General features: G+C 43.5%; 1 protein-coding gene across 1 annotated transcript in view; it reads left to right on the plus strand.

The window, feature by feature from the left end:
- The window catches only part of LOC124039064 (cAMP and cAMP-inhibited cGMP 3',5'-cyclic phosphodiesterase 10A-like), an 85717-nt gene extending 73107 nt beyond the window's left edge, over positions 1-12610 (plus strand). The window contains exons 17-21 of the mRNA XM_046354944.1: positions 4670-4842; positions 7010-7121; positions 9067-9147; positions 9403-9491; positions 11629-12610. Coding sequence (XP_046210900.1) covers positions 4670-4842; positions 7010-7121; positions 9067-9147; positions 9403-9491; positions 11629-12019 — 846 coding nt within the window. The 3' untranslated portion in view covers positions 12020-12610. The remainder of the gene's footprint in view (positions 1-4669; positions 4843-7009; positions 7122-9066; positions 9148-9402; positions 9492-11628) is intronic.
- Positions 12611-16667: the final 4057 nt, after the last annotated feature.

Genomic DNA, 16667 nt, shown 5'->3' on the forward strand with positions numbered 1-16667 from the left:
GACTGTATCCATCCACCAGGTAGGAATACCACTTCTCCCAGACTGTATCCATCCACCAGGTAGGACTACCACTTCTCCCAGACTCCCAGACTGTATCCATCCACCAGGTAGGAATACATTCTCCCACTTCTCCCAGACTGTATCCATCCACCAGGTAGGACTACCACACACACACAGAGCGTGCGTTCACAGTGCATTTTTGCAGTGTTCAATCAACACTCAAAGAGTTCATTTTACACAATTACCTCAGATCACAAATGGTCCCACTCTACAGAGTGTAAAACATAATCTGATTATAATGTTACATTTTGAGTGTTAATGGAACACTCTGTAATGGAACAGATTAGCACTGTTACTGTAACTGTTACAGTAAGTCATTTTGGGTGTTAATGGAACACTCTGTAATGGAACAGATTAGCACTGTTACAGTAACTGTTACAGTAAGTCATTTTGGGTGTTAATGGAACACTCTGTAATGGAACAGATTAGCACTGTTACAGTAACTGTTACAGTAACTGTTACAGTAACTGTTACAGTAACTGTTACAGTAACTGTTACAGTAAGTCATTTTGGGTGTTGTTAATAACACTGTAAGTGTTATGACTGTAAGTCGCTTTGAATAAAAGCGTCTGCTAAATGGCATATATTATTATTATATATTATATTATTATTATTATATTATTATATTATATATTATTATTATTATTATTATTATTATTATTATTCTGTATGGTTCTGTATGGTTTAAAGCCTAATTTGCATATTTCCCATGGTGCATTTTCTTTTTGATTGACTTGTAGAGTTACTTTTTTTCACCTTTATTTAACCAGGTAGGCAAGTTGAGAACACCTTTATTTACCCAGGTAGGCTAGTTGAGAACACCTTTATTTAACCAGGTAGGCAAGTTGAGAACACCTTTATTTAACCAGGTAGGCCAGTTGAGAACACCTTTATTTAACCAGGTAGGCCAGTTGAGAACACCTTTATTTAACCAGGTAGGCCAGTTGAGAACACCTTTATTTAACCAGGTAGGCCAGTTGAGAACACCTTTATTTAACCAGGTAGGCCAGTTGAGAACACCTTTATTTAACCAGGTAGGCCAGTTGAGAACACCTTTATTTAACCAGGTAGGCCAGTTGAGAACACCTTTATTTAACCAGGTAGGCTAGTTGAGAACACCTTTATTTAACCAGGTAGGCTAGTTGAGAACACCTTTATTTAACCAGGTAGGCAAGTTGAGAACAAGTTCTCATTTACAATTGCGACCTGGCCAAGATAAAGCAAAGCAGTTCGACAGATACAACAACACAGAGTTACACATGGAGTAAAACAAACATACAGTCAATAATACAGTAGAAACAAGTCTATATACAATGTGAGCAAATGAGGTGAGATAAGGGGGCGAATGTTATCTTTAAAATTTTACTTTATGACAATACATTACATTCAGTACCAGTCAAAAGTACAGTTTTACTATTTTCTACATCATAATAGTGAAGAAATTAAAACTATGAAATAACACATATCATGTATAATAACACATAGAATTGTTTAGTGACCAAAAAAGTGTTAAACAAATCTAAATATATTTTATATTTGAGATTCTTCAAAGTAGAAGAATCCCTTTGACTTGATGACAGCGTTGCACACACTCGGCATTCTCTCAACCAGCTTCACCTGGAATGCTTTTCCAACAGTCTTGAAGGAGTTCCCACATATGCTGAGCACTTGTTGGCTGCTTTTCCTTCACTCTGCAGTTTATCTCATCCCAAACCATCTCAATTGGGTTGAGGTCGGGTGATTGTGGAGGCCAGGTCATCTGATGCAGCACTCCATCACTCTCCTTCTTGGTCAAATAGCCCTTACACAGCCTGGAGGTGTTTTGGGTCATTGTCCTGTTGAAAAACAAATGATAGTCCCACTAAGCGCAAACCAGATGGGATGGTGTATCGCTGCAGAATGCTGTGGTAGCCATGCTGGTTAAGTGTGTCTTGAATTCTAAATAAATCACAGTGTCCCCAGCAAAGCACCCCCACACCTCCCTACCGCATGCTTTACGTTGGAAACCACACGTGCAGAGATCATCCGTTCACCTACTCTGCATCACACAAAGACACAGCAAATTTGGACTCCAGACCAAAAGACAGATTTCCACTGGTCTAATGTCCATTGCTCGTGTTTCTTGGCCCAAGCAAGTCTCTTCTTATTATTGGTGTCCTTTAGTAGTAGTGGTTTCTTTGCGGCAATTCGACCACGAAGGCCTGATTCACACAGTCTCCTCTGAACAGTTGATGTTGAGATGTGTCTGTTACTTGAACTCTGTGAAGCGTTTATTTGGGCTGCAATCTCTGAGGCTTGTAACTCTAATGAACTTATCCTCTGCAGCAGAGGTAACTCTGGGTCTTCCATTCCTGTGGCGGTCCTCATGAGAGCCAGTTTCATCATAGCGTTTGATTGTTTCTGTGACTGCACTTGAAGAAACTTTCAAAGTTCTTGAAATGTTCCATATGGACATCATGTCTTAAAGTAATGATGGACTGTCATTTCTCATTGCTTATTTGAGCTGTTCTTGCCATAACATGGACTTGGTCTTTTACCAAATAGGGCTCTATTCTGTATACCACCCCTACCTTGTCACAACACAACTGATTGGCTCAAACGTTTTAACAAGGAAAGAAATTCCACAAATTAGCTTTTAACAAGGCACACCTGTTGAAATGCATTCCAGGTGACTACCTCATGAAACTGGTTGAGAGAATGCCAAGATTGTGCAAAGCGGTCATCAAGGCAAATGATGGCTACTTTGAATAATCTTAAATATATTTTGATTTGTTTAACACTTGTTTTGGGTTACTCAATGCACATGCAAAAACACAGATATTAAAACCAATCCTTAAAAGTCAAGCTGCATTGCAGCCTGCCGGGAAAATGCTAATGATTGGCGTGGCTGTTTTACTCTACCCAGTGTAAATAATAACTTTGGTTGTTAACAGTTCTTCTACACCATTGAGTGTTAATAACTATTACTGAATCAACACTACAATGTTACACGGAAAAATCATCACACACACACTCTAGCTGCCCTAAACAGCAGTGTGTGTGTGTGTGTGTGTGTGTGTGTGTGTGTGTGTGTGTGTGTGTGTGTGTGTGTGTGTGTGTGTGTGTGTGTGTGTGTGTGTGTGTGTGTGTGTGTGTGTGTGTGTGTGTGTGTGTGTGTGTGTGTTATACCACACACTCACACAAACACACACACATTGTTATTAACCTGTGTCACCTCCCAATTCAAATCTTTGGTAGATGATGATCATGTACCTTGAATCCTTGTCCTCCCAAATGTCAGGGGTCAATTCCAATTAAGATAATTCATTCAAATTTTCATTGAATTTAAAACTTAAAAAGTGGGAAATAAATAGCTTTTAATTTTATGTTTATTGAGAAATGTACTTCTTATATTGACCCTGAATTATGTCTAACTACCCCCAACGTTAAAGTCCCTGAAGTATTCCTAGCTACCCCCAACGTTAAAGTCCCTGAGTATTCCTAGCTACCCCCAACATTAAAATCCCTGAAGTATTCCTAAAGTCCCTGAAGTATTCCTAGCTACCCCAACGTTAAAGTCCCTGAGTATTCCTAGCTACCCCCAACGTTAAAGTCCCTGAAGTATTCCTAGTCCTTGAAGTATTCCTAGCTACCCCCAACATTAAAATCCCTGAAGTATTCCTAAAGTCCCTGAAGTATTCCTAAAGTCCCTGAAGTATTCCTAGCTACCCCAACATTAAAGTCCCTGAGTATTCCTAGCTACCCCCAACATTAAAGTCCCTGAAGTATTCCTAGCTACCCCAACATTAAAGTCCCTAAGTATTCCTAGCTACCCCCAACGTTAAAGTCCCTGAAGTATTCCTTGTCCTTGAAGTATTCCTAGCTACCCCCAACATTAAAGTCCCTGAAGTATTCCTAGCTACCCCAAAACGTTAAAGTCCCTGAAGTATTCCTAGCTACCCCAACGTTAAAGTCCCTGAAGTATTCCTAGCTACCCCAACATTAAAGTCCCTGAAGTATTCCTAGCTACCCCCAACGTTAAAGTCCCTGAAGTATTCCTAGCTACCCCAACATTAAAGTCCCTGAAGTATTCCTAGCTACCCCCAACATTAAAGTCCCTGAAGTATTCCTAGCTACCCCAACATTAAAGTCCCTGAAGTATTCCTAGCTACCCCAACATTAAAGTCCCTGAAGTATTCCTAGCTACCCCCAATGTTAAAGTCCCTGAAGTATTCCTAGCTACCCCAACATTAAAGTCCCTGAAGTATTCCTAGCTACCCCAACGTTAAAGTCCCTGAAGTATTCCTAGTTAAAGTCCCTACCCCCCCAACGTTAAAGTCCCTGAAGTATTCCTAGCTACCCCAACATTAAAGTCCCTGAAGTATTCCTAGCTACCCCCAATGTTAAAGTCCCTGAAGTATTCCTAGCTACCCCCAACGTTAAAGTCCCTGAAGTATTCCTAGCTACCCCAACGTTAAAGTTCTTGAAGTATTCCTAGCTACCCCCAATGTTAAACGACCTACTTCTCCGCCTCAGGTCGTACCCTCTGGCTATCCCTCCTAAGCCTAGCTGAGCCGAACGCCTCATGAGCAGAGCTTTTGCTTTTTATTGATCTCTTTGTTTCCCATAGCTGGAAGGGCACAATATTTTCTCCAACCTGACTTCCAGTGAGTACGAGCAGGTGTTAGAGGTCATCCACAAGGCCATCATCGCTACAGATCTGGCGCTCTACTTCGGCAACCGCAAACAGCTAGCTGAGCTACTGAGCACTGGATCACTGGACCTGGACAACCATCAACACAGGTCAGAGGTCACACACACACACACACACACACACACACACACACACACACACACACACACACACACACACACACACACACACACACACACACACACACACACACACACACACACACACACACACAGGACCGCAACAACCACCAACACAGGTTAGTGGTCACACACACACACACACACACACACACACACACACACACACACACACACACACACACACACACACACACACACACACACACACACACACACACACACACACACACACACACACACACACACACACACACACACACACTGGACCTGGACAACCACCAACACAGGTCAGTGGTCACACACACACACACACACTGGACCGCAACAACCAGGTTAAATAAGAGCTTTCACACTTTCACACTAAATAGCTGAACTGAACCAAGCCAAATCAGACCAAGCTTACTGAGCTGCCATGGTTACACATCCACTATAGTTACTGGAACCGTGCAGAACAGGTCAACGTGAAGAGAGAAAAAAAACTATTTCATCACGGTGATTTGGGTCAGCATCACGGTGGTTTGGGTCAGCATCACGGTGGTTTGGGTCAGCATCACAGTGGTTTGGGTCAGCATCACGGTGGTTTGGGTCAGCATCACGGTGGTTTGGGTCAGCATCACAGTGGTTTATGTCAGTATCACGGTGGTTTGGGTCAGCATCACTGTGGTTTGTGTCAGCATCATGGTGGTTTGGGTCAGCATCACGGTGGTTTGGGTCAGCATCACAGTGGTTTGTGTCAGTATCACGGTGGTTTGGGTCAGCATCACTGTGGTTTGTGTCAGCATCACAGTGGTTTGGGTCACCATCACGGTGATTCGGGTCAGCATCACCGTGGTTTGGGTCAGCATCACAGTGGTTTGGGTCAGCATCTCAGTGGTTTGGGTCAGCATCACGGTGGTTTGGGTCACCATCACGGTGGTTTGGGTCAGCATCACGGGGTTTGGGTCAGCATCACAGTGGTTTGGGTCAGCATCACAGTGGTTTGGGTCAGCATCACGGTGGTTTGAGTCAGGATCACGGTGGTTTGGGTCAGCATCACTGTGGTTTGGGTCAGCATCACAGTGTTTTGGGTCAGCATCACGGTGGTTTGTGTCAGCATCACGGTGGTTTGGGTCAGCGTCACGGTGGTTTGGGTCAGCATCACGGTGGTTTGGGTCAGCGTCACGGTGGTTTGGGTCAGCATCTCAGTGGTTTGGGTCAGCATCACGGTGTTTTGGGTCAGAGTCACGGTGGTTTGGGTCAGCATCACGGTGGTTTGGGTCAGCATCACGGTGGTTTGGGTCAGCATCACGGTGGTTTGGGTCAGCGTCATGGTGGTTTGGGTCAGCATCACAGTGATTTGGGTCAGCATGACATCAGTTAGAAAAGAATAATCGAATCAGGGGACAACTACACTCATTCACATGCATCTGGAAATACAATGCATTAGGAAAGTATTCAGACCCCTTGACTTGTTCCCCATTTTGTTACATTACAGGCTTATTCTAAAATTAAATAGCTTTTTTTCCTCATCAATCTACACACAATACACATAATACATAATGACATCACAATACCCCATAATGACATCACAATACCCCATAATGACTTCACAATAACCCATAATGACATCACAATACCCCCATAATAACAAAGCAAAAACTGTGAATGAAATATTACATTTACATAAGTATTCAGACCCTTTACTCAGTACTTTGTTGAAGCACCTTTGGTAGTGATTACAGCCTTGAGTCTTCTTGGGTATGACACTACAAGCTTGGCACACCTGTATTTGGGGAGGTTCTCTCTTCTCTGCAGATCCTCTCAAGCTCTGTCAGGTTAGATGGGGAGCGTAGCTGCACAGCTATTTTCAGGTCTCTCCAAAGATTTTCAATCAGGTTCAAGTCTTGGCTCTGGCTGGGTCACTCAAGGACATTCAGAGACTTTTCCCAAAGCCACTCCTGCGTTGTCTTGGCTGTGTGCTTAGGGTCGTGTGTAGATAGCTGAGGGATTCTTATTTATTTAATCCATTTTAGAATAAGGCTGTATGTAACGTAACAAAATGTGGGAAAAATCAAGGGGTCTGAATTCATTTGGAATGCACTGTAGATATAAATAAATCATAAATAAATCAAAACAAATACTTCTCTTTCTCCAGGGACCGTGTGATTGGTCTGATGATGACAGCATGTGACCTGTGTTCCGTTACCAAGCTGTGGTCAATCACACGACTCACAGCCAATGATATCTACGCTGAGTTCTGGGCTGAGGTACAGTAGTATAACTCACCACACTCAACCACCTAAAGGGTTCTTCGTTTGTCCCCAAAAGAGAACCTTTTTAGGTTCCACGTAGAACACTTTGATGGTGAAAGGGTTCCACGTAGAACATTGTATTAGCGATTCTTTTCAGAGGGTTATCCTATGGGGACAATTGAAGAACCCTTTGTAGTTCCAGGTAGCACCTTCTTTTCTAAGAGTGTACTACAATACTACTGTTGTAAAGAGTTCATCAATTCATTAATAACGAATTAATTATGAATGAATTATGAATGAATGGATTATGAATGAATGGATTATGAATGAATGGGTTAGGAATGAATGGATTATGAATGAATGGATTATGAATGAATGGGTTATGAATGAATTGGTTATATAATGAATGGATTATGAATGAATGGGTTATGAATGAATGAATGGGTTAGGAATGAATGGGTTAGGAATGAATTATGAATGAATGGGTTAGGAATGAATGGGTAAGGAATGAATGGGTTAGGAATGAATTATGAATGAATGGGTTAGGAATGAATGGGTTAGGAATGAATGGGTTAGGAATGAATGATGAATGGGTTGAATGGGTTAGGAATGAATGGGTTAGGAATGAATGGGTTAGGAATGAATTTAGGAATGAATGAATGAATGGGTTAGGAATGAATGGGTTAGGAATGAATTATGAATGAATGGGTTAGGAATGAATGGGTTATGAATGAATGGGTTAGGAATGAATTATGAATGAATGGGTTATCAATTAATTAATTATGAATGAATGGGTTATCAATTAATTAATTATGAATGAATGGGTTATCAATTAATTAATTATGAATGAATGGGTTATATAATGAATGGGTTATGAATGAATTGGTTATATAATGAATGGGTTATGAATGAATTGGTTATATAATGAATGGGTTATGAATGAATGGAGTATGAATGAATGGGTTAGGAATGAATGGATTATGAATGAATGGATTATGAATGAATGGATTATGAATGAATGGATTAGGAATGAATGAATTATGAATGAATGGGTTAGGAATGAATGGGTTATGAATGAATGGGTTATGACAAAGGATCATCAGGTGTCACTGTTTTCCATCCTACCTCTTCTCTCTTCCTCCTCTTCCTCCACTCTTCCTCTCACCCCCTCTCCTCTCGTCCTCTCCTCTCTCTTCTCTCTTCCTCCTCTCTTTCTCTCACCTCCTTTTCTCTTGTCCTCTCCTCTCCCTTCTCTCTTCCTCTCACCTCCTCTCCTCTCATCCTCTCCTCTCCCTTCTCTCTTCCTCTCACCTCCTCTCCTCTCATCCTCTCCTCTCCCTTCTCTCTTCCTCTCTTCCTCTCCCTTCCTCTCCTCCTCTCCTCTCATCCTCTCCTCTCCCTTCTCTCTTCCTCTCACCTCCTCTCCTCTCATCCTCTCCTCTTCCTCCTCTCTTCCTCTCACCTCCTCTCCTCTCGTCCTCTCCTCTCCCTTCTCTCTTCCTCTCACCTCCTCTCCTCTCCTCCTCTCCTCTCCATTCTCTCTTCCTCTCATCCTCCCTCCTCTCTTCCTCTCATCCACTCCTCTCCCTTCTCTCTTCCTCTCACCTCCTCTCCTCTCGTCCTCTCCTCTCCCTTCTCTCTTCCTCTCACCTCCTCTCCTCTCGTCATCTCCTCTCCAATAACTATTCTCTTCCATTCCTCCTCTCTTCCTCTCCTTCTCTTTTCTTCTCGTCTTGTTCTTCCCCTATTCTGCTTCCTCCTCCTCTCCTTTTCCTCTCCCTTCCTCTCCTCCTCCTCTTCCTCCTCTCCTTTTCCTCTCCTCTCTCCTCTCCCTCCTCCTCCTCCTCCTCCTCCTCCTCCTCCTCCTCCTCCTCCTCCTCCTCCTCCTCCTCCTCTCCTCCTCCTCCTCCTCTCCTTTTCCTCTCCCTTCCTCTCCTCCTCCTCCTCCTCTCTTCTACAGGGGGATGAGATGAAGAAGATAGGTATACAGCCCATCCCTATGATGGACAGAGATAAGAAGGAAGAGGTTCCTCAGGGGCAGGTAAGAACTACACACACACACACTAAGAACATTACCTAGGCTGCATCTCATTCTGGCAGAATGTGCTCCTTGTTCCCGCCCCTTTACTGACCTGAGACAGGTGTAGGTGGAAACAACAGCTCCACTCCACTTAGTTTACAACATGTTGCTTTCCCATCCAGTCCCATCAGATCTGTGGACTTTTTTTTAGGTCATTGTCGGAAGACATTGTTGTTCTTATCCAACCACATGCATTCTCCTCGTCTGTTTCTGTAGGTGGGGTTCTACAATGCTGTTGCACTCCCATGTTACACCACCTTATCTGAGCTCTTCCCCCCTTCTGGCCCTCTTCTACAAGCCTGCAAGTGAGTAACATACAATACACCAACCACATAGACTATATATTACATAGACTACACACCATATATTACATAGACTACACACACCATATATTACATAGACTACACACCATATATTACATACAGTGCCTTGCGAAAGTATTCGGCCCCCTTGAACTTTGCGACCTTTTGCCACATTTCAGGCTTCAAACATAAAGATATAAAACTGTATTTTTTTTGTGAAGAATCAACAACAAGTGGGACACAATCATGAAGTGGAACGACATTTATTGGATATTTCAAACTTTTTTAACAAATCAAAAACGGAAAAATTGGGCGTGCAAAATTATTCAGCCCCCTTAAGTTAATACTTTGTAGAGCAACCTTTTGCTGCGATTACAGCTGTAAGTCACTTGGGGTATGTCTCTATCAGTTTTGCACATCAAGAGACTGAAATTTTTTCCCATTCCTCCTTGCATTTGTGAACAGCAGTTTTCAGTTCTTTCCACAGATTGTCGATTGGATTCAGGTCTGGACTTTGACTTGGCCATTCTAACACCTGGATATGTTTATTTTTGAACCATTCCATTGTAGATTTTGCTTTATGTTTTGGATCATTGTCTTGTTGGAAGACAAATCTCCGTCCCAGTCTCAGGTCTTTTTCAGACTCCATCAGGTTTTCTTCCAGAATGGTCCTGAATTTGGCTCCATCCATCTTCCCATCAATTTTAACCATCTTCCCTGTCCATGCTGAAGAAAAGCAGGCCCAAACCATGATGCTGCCACCACCATGTTTGACAGTGGGGATGGTGTGTTCAGGGTGATGAGCTGTGTTGCTTTTACGCCAAACATAACGTTTTGCATTGTTGCCAAAAAGTTCAATTTTGGTTTCATCTGACCAGAGCACCTTCTTCCAAATGTTTGGTGTGTCTCCCAGGTGGCTTGTGGCAAACTTTAAACAACACTTTTTATGGATATCTTTAAGAAATGGCTTTCTTCTTGCCACTCTTCCATAAAGGCCAGATTTGTGCAATATACGACTGATTGTTGTCCTATGGACAGAGTCTCCCACCTCAACTGTAGATCTCTGCTGTTCATCCAGAGTGATCATGGGCCTCTTGGCTGCATCTCTGTTCAGTCTTCTCCTTGTATGAGCTGAAAGTTTAGAGGGACGGCCAGGTCTTGGTTGATTTGCAGTGGTCTGATACTCCTTCCATTTCAATATTATCACTTGCACAGTGCTCCTTGGGATGTTTAAAGCTTGGGAAATCTTTTTGTATCCAAATCCGGCTTTAAACTTCTTCACAACAGTATCTCGGACCTGCCTGGTGTGTTCCTTGTTCTTCATGATGCTCTCTGCGCTTTTAACGGACCTCTGAGACTATCACAGTGCAGGTGCATTTATATGGACTTGATTACACACAGGTGGATTGTATTTATCATCATTAGTCATTTAGGTCAACATTGGATCATTCAGAGATCCTCACTGAACTTCTGGAGAGAGTTTGCTGCACTGAAAGTAAAGGGGCTGAATAATTTTGCACGCCCAATTTTTCAGTTTTTGATTTGTTAAAAAAGTTTGAAATATCCAATAAATGTCGTTCCACTTCATGATTGTGTCCCACTTGTTGTTGATTCTTAACAAAAAAATACAATTTTATATCTTTATGTTTGAAGCCTGACATGTGGCAAAAGGTCGCAAAGTTCAAGGGGGCCGAATACTTTCGCAAGGCACTGTAGACTACTTACCATATATTACATAGACTACACACACCATATATTATATAGACTACACACCATATATTACATAGACTACACACACCATATATTACATAGACTACACACACCATATATTACATAGACTACACACACCATATATTATATAGACTACACACCATATATTACATAGACTACACACACCATATATTACATAGACTACACACACCATATATTACATACACACACACACACACACACACACACACACACACACACACACACACACACACACACACACACACACACACACACACACACACACACACACACACACACACACACACACACACACACACACACACACACACACACACACACACACACACACACACACACACAGTCTTCCTGCTGGCCTTTTGATCCTAGTATGATTGTTTTTCCACAGGGAGAACCTTGGCCAGTGGGAGAAGATAGTGAATGGAGAGGAGGAGGACAGTGGAGTGAGAGGAGTGTGGGCTCCGTCAGAGCCTGTTGACCCCAGGATAGATCCTGTTGACCCCAGGGCAGAGCCTGTTGACCCCAGGGCAGAGCCTGTTGACCCCAGGGCAGAGCCTGTTGACCCCAGGGCAGAGCCTGTTGACCCCAGGGTAGAGCCTGTTGACCCCAGGGTAGAGCCTGTTGACCCCAGGGTAGAGCCTGTTGACCCCATTGTAGAGCCTGTTGACCCCAGGGTAGAGCCTGTTGACCCCATTGTAGAGCCTGTTGACCCCATTGTAGAGCCCAGCATGGAGGAACCATCTAACCCTGACTCAGGCCCTGTAAAGGTGGACAACTGACTAGTAGTGAAGCCACTGCTCGCCCTCACTACCACGCAAGTCAATACGCCCTCACTACCACACGCCCTCACTACCACACGCCCTCACTACCACACGCCCTCACAATGTCCCCTGCCAGCAGGTGTGTGTACTTCCTGTCTGGACTTCCTGTGTCAGCGACTCAATTCCTTCTGCAACAGGAAGGGGCGGGAAACATGCGTAGGGACGAGGGAAGATGATTGGTGGATTTACTGACAAGGGGATTATTTTCAGAAACACACAGTTACCTCATTGGGTGAGGGTGAAGAGGAGGTAACACAGACGTTGTCACCACTCCCGTAGACACGGACGGAGGACCGCAGGGGTGTGTTCATTAGGCACCAAACGCAAACAAACTGCCCGAAACAGGGAGAGACTACCTGGACCGGTCCAATAAGAAACAGTTGTTTTACGATTTCCGTTGCAAAATGTTTTGCACTGATGAATACAGCCGAGTGGGGATTCGGCACCAGTCACCTGATCCACCAACCACCTGATCGACCAGTCACCTGATCCACCAACCACCTGATCCACCAACCACCTGATCCACCAATCACCTGATCCACCAATCACCTGATCCACCAACCACCTGATCGACCAGTCACCTGATCCACCAACCACCTGATCCACCAATCACCTGATCCACCAACCACCTGATCCACCAATCACCTGATCCACCAACCACCTGATCCACCAACCACCTGATCCACCAACCACCTGATCCACCAACCACCTGATCCACCAATCACCTGATCGACCAGTCACCTGATCCACCAACCACCTGATCCACCAACCACCTGATCGACCAGTCACCTGATCCACCAACCACCTGATCCACCAACCACCTGATCCACCAACCACCTGATCCACCAACCACCTGATCGACCAGTCACCTGATCCACCAACCACCTGATCCACCAACCACCTGATCCACCAACCACCTGATCCACCAACCACCTGATCCACCAACCACCTGATCCACCAACCACCTGATCCACCAATCACCTGATCGACCAGTCACCTGATCCACCAACCACCTGATCCACCAACCACCTGATCCACCAACCACCTGATCGACCAGTCACCTGATCCACCAACCACCTGATCGACCAGTCACCTGATCCACCAACCACCTGATCCACCAATCACCTGATCGACCAGTCACCTGATCCACCAACCACCTGATCCACCAACCACCTGATCCACCAACCACCTGATCCACCAATCACCTGATCGACCAGTCACCTGATCCACCAACCACCTGATCCACCAACCACCTGATCGACCAGTCACCTGATCCACCAACCACCTGATCCACCAACCACCTGATCGACCAGTCACCTGATCCACCAACCACCTGATCCACCAATCACCTGATCCACCAATCACCTGATCCACCAACCACCTGATCCACCAACCACCTGATCCACCAACCACCTGATCCACCAACCACCTGATCCACCAACCACCTGATCGACCAGTCACCTGATCCACCAACCACCTGATCCACCAATCACCTGATCGACCAATCACCTGATCCACCAACCACCTGATCGACCAATCACCTGATCGACCAGTCACCTGATCCACCAATCACCTGATCGACCAGTCACCTGATCCACCAACCACCTGATCCACCAACCACCTGATCCACCAACCACCTGATCCACCAACCACCTGATCCACCATTCACCTGATCCACCAACCACCTGATCCACCAACCACCTGATCCACCAACCACCTGATCCACCATTCACCTGATCCACCAACCACCTGATCCACCAGTCACCTGATCCACTCCACTTCTTGGGAACCAGTCCAGATCTTTCTGAAAAGATCTGTATGTCTGTGTTTTTGTTTGTTTTGATTTTAATGTTCATCCAATTTGATTGTTTATTTTGGCTGGTTTGTTTTATGTTCTGGATATGCAGAGGCCTTAGTCTTTACACTCTAGACCTTTATATAAAAAGGCAAGAGGTGAAATGTGGACTGTTGTGTTTGTTGGTTCTGACTTTATGAAACAGTAGCCTATCTCATAAAGCACTACTTTTGACCAGGGCCCAACATAACTAATAAAAATTCCTCTTCACTTCTGGACAAATGATCCCCCTGTAGGACCTGGTCAAAGGTAGTGCACTCTGGAGGAGATATGATACCAGTTGGGGTCGCAGCCTATTGAAATGGTACTGTTTGTTTGCTTGCTGTGGTAGACTGAATGATTTATTCCATACCAAACTACTTGGAAGGAGGTTTAAAAAAAAGAGAGACAAGAAAGAATGTTTATCATGTTGTCGAAAAGAATCCTCTAGAATGTCTTCTAGAATGTTTATCATGTTGTCGAAAAGAATCGTCTAGAATGTCTTCTAGAATGTTTATCATGTTGTCGAAAAGAATCCTCTAGAATGTCTTCTAGAATGTTTATCATGTTGTCAAAAAGAATCCTCTAGAATGTCTTCTAGAATGTTTATCATGTTGTCGAAAAGAAGCCTCCAGAATGTCTTCTAGAATGTTTTTTGTCACTTTGAGCAAAAAAAGAATGTTTTTGGAGTACTTGAATGAAGACATACAGAACAGACATATTATTCTATTCAGAGATGGAAAAACAGAGCAGAAATCCCCTCACGGGGTCTTATTATCAAAGCACAGACAGACTAAATGTGACCCAGTGGGGCTGAGTTAGATAATGTTAACACTTAGCTGGCCGTGTCACACGAAAGTCACAATGTTCCATGCAGAATTGGCCCCTAGACCTGGGTTCAAACAACATTTCAAATAATTTCAAATATTTTATCTGGGCTTGATTGAGCTTGCCTGGCATAATGGAATAAATTGAGGAGTTGCGAGTTTAAACCCCGCCCATCTATGCAGACTAAAGCAATCACTAAAAGTATTTGAAAGATTTCAAATAGTATTTGAACCCAGGTCTGCACCCCACCACCGTGCTATCAGCCACTGGTGTTGCCACAGGAATCTGCAACTGACTACAAGTCAGTCTTTTGTCTGATTAGTGGAACCCAGAGCCATGGGCAATCAGTCTTTAGGTTCTAGAACACAGAACCATGGGCAATCAGTCTTTTAGGTTCTAGAACACAGAACTTTGGGCAATCAGTCTTTTAGGTTCTAGAACACAGAACCATGGACAATCAGTCTTTTAGGTTCTAGAACACAGAACCATGGGCAATCAGTTTTAGTCTGTTTTTAGGCTTTCCTTGTAGCCTGGTCCCAGATCTGTTTGCACTATCTTACCAACGAGAACAGCTCCTGAGTCAAGTCCAATGGCTGTTCTCTGCACAGAGTTCTTAACACACAGGAGGAGCAGGACAGACACACATTGATACAGTATTTATAAAAAATCTATAGATATCGATTGATAGCCAGAACATTGTCAAGATGGCCGACATAAGGAGTGCGATCTTTCTTTTCACTGCTTTACCCATTATGCCATTCACATACAGGTATCATTTATAACTTGAAAACAAATATTTTGTGAAAAATAGTATATACCTCAATAACCTGAGATCGACAGTGATGTTCTTTGATATTTCCTTGACTACTTCCTGTTGTATTCATAAAGCCGTTGAGATACAGTAAATTAATATGATTTAATATGATTTAATATTTAATATGATTTACCCCAGTGGATAAAATGTCAAGATGCAATTTTTCCCCCCCCTTTTTTTGCAAAGTTGTTTGCAATTCTCTGCAATTCAAACTGTTTTTGTGAAGAGCTGAGGGATGGAGCTGTAGAAAAATGAAACCACTCTCAATATAAGCAAAGACAGCTATATATGCAAGGGACTGACCACCCATGATATCAAAAGGATAGCATTAGCCATGTTTTGAGGCTATACAGTAAGATAAGCTAAAATGTTGGTTCTGATAAGGGTACTTACAGTTGAACTAAGCTCATGAGCCATTTACAAGTACTATTCGTAAAGGATCAATGCATAGATATCGATACAGTCGCTTCGGAAAGTATTCAGACCCCTTAACTTTTTCCACATTTTGATATGTTACAGCCTTATTCTAAAATGGATTAAATTAAAGCAAATCGTCAGCAATCGACACACAATAGTCTATAATGAAAACCCCAAACTTAAAAAAAAAAAACATTTTTGAAAATGTATCAATAATAAAAAACAGATACCTTATTTATATAAGTATTCAGACCCTTCGCTATGAGACTCAACATTGAGCTCAGGTGCATCCTGTTTCCATTGATCATCCTTGAGATGTTTATGCAACTTGATTGGAGTCCACCTGTGGTAAATTCAATTGATTGGACATGATTTGGAAAGGCACAAACCTGTCTATACTGTAAGGTCCCACAGTTGACAGTGCATGTCAGAATAAAAACCAAGCCATGAGGGACATGATTGTGTCAAGGCACATATCTGGGGAGGGTACCAAAACATTTATGCAGCATTGAAGGTCCCCAAGAACACAGTGGCCTCCATCATCGTTCTTAAATGGAAGAATTTTGGAACCACCACGGTCTCTTCCTAGAACTGGCGGCCCGGCCAAACTGAGCAATCAGGGGAGAAGGGCCTTGGTCAGGGAGGTGCCCAAGAACCCGATGGTCACTCTGAAAGAGCTCTAGAGTTCCTCTGTGGAGATGGGAGAACCTTCC

Source organism: Oncorhynchus gorbuscha, linkage group LG07 (assembly GCF_021184085.1).
Source record: "Oncorhynchus gorbuscha isolate QuinsamMale2020 ecotype Even-year linkage group LG07, OgorEven_v1.0, whole genome shotgun sequence".
NCBI lineage: Eukaryota > Metazoa > Chordata > Actinopteri > Salmoniformes > Salmonidae > Oncorhynchus > Oncorhynchus gorbuscha.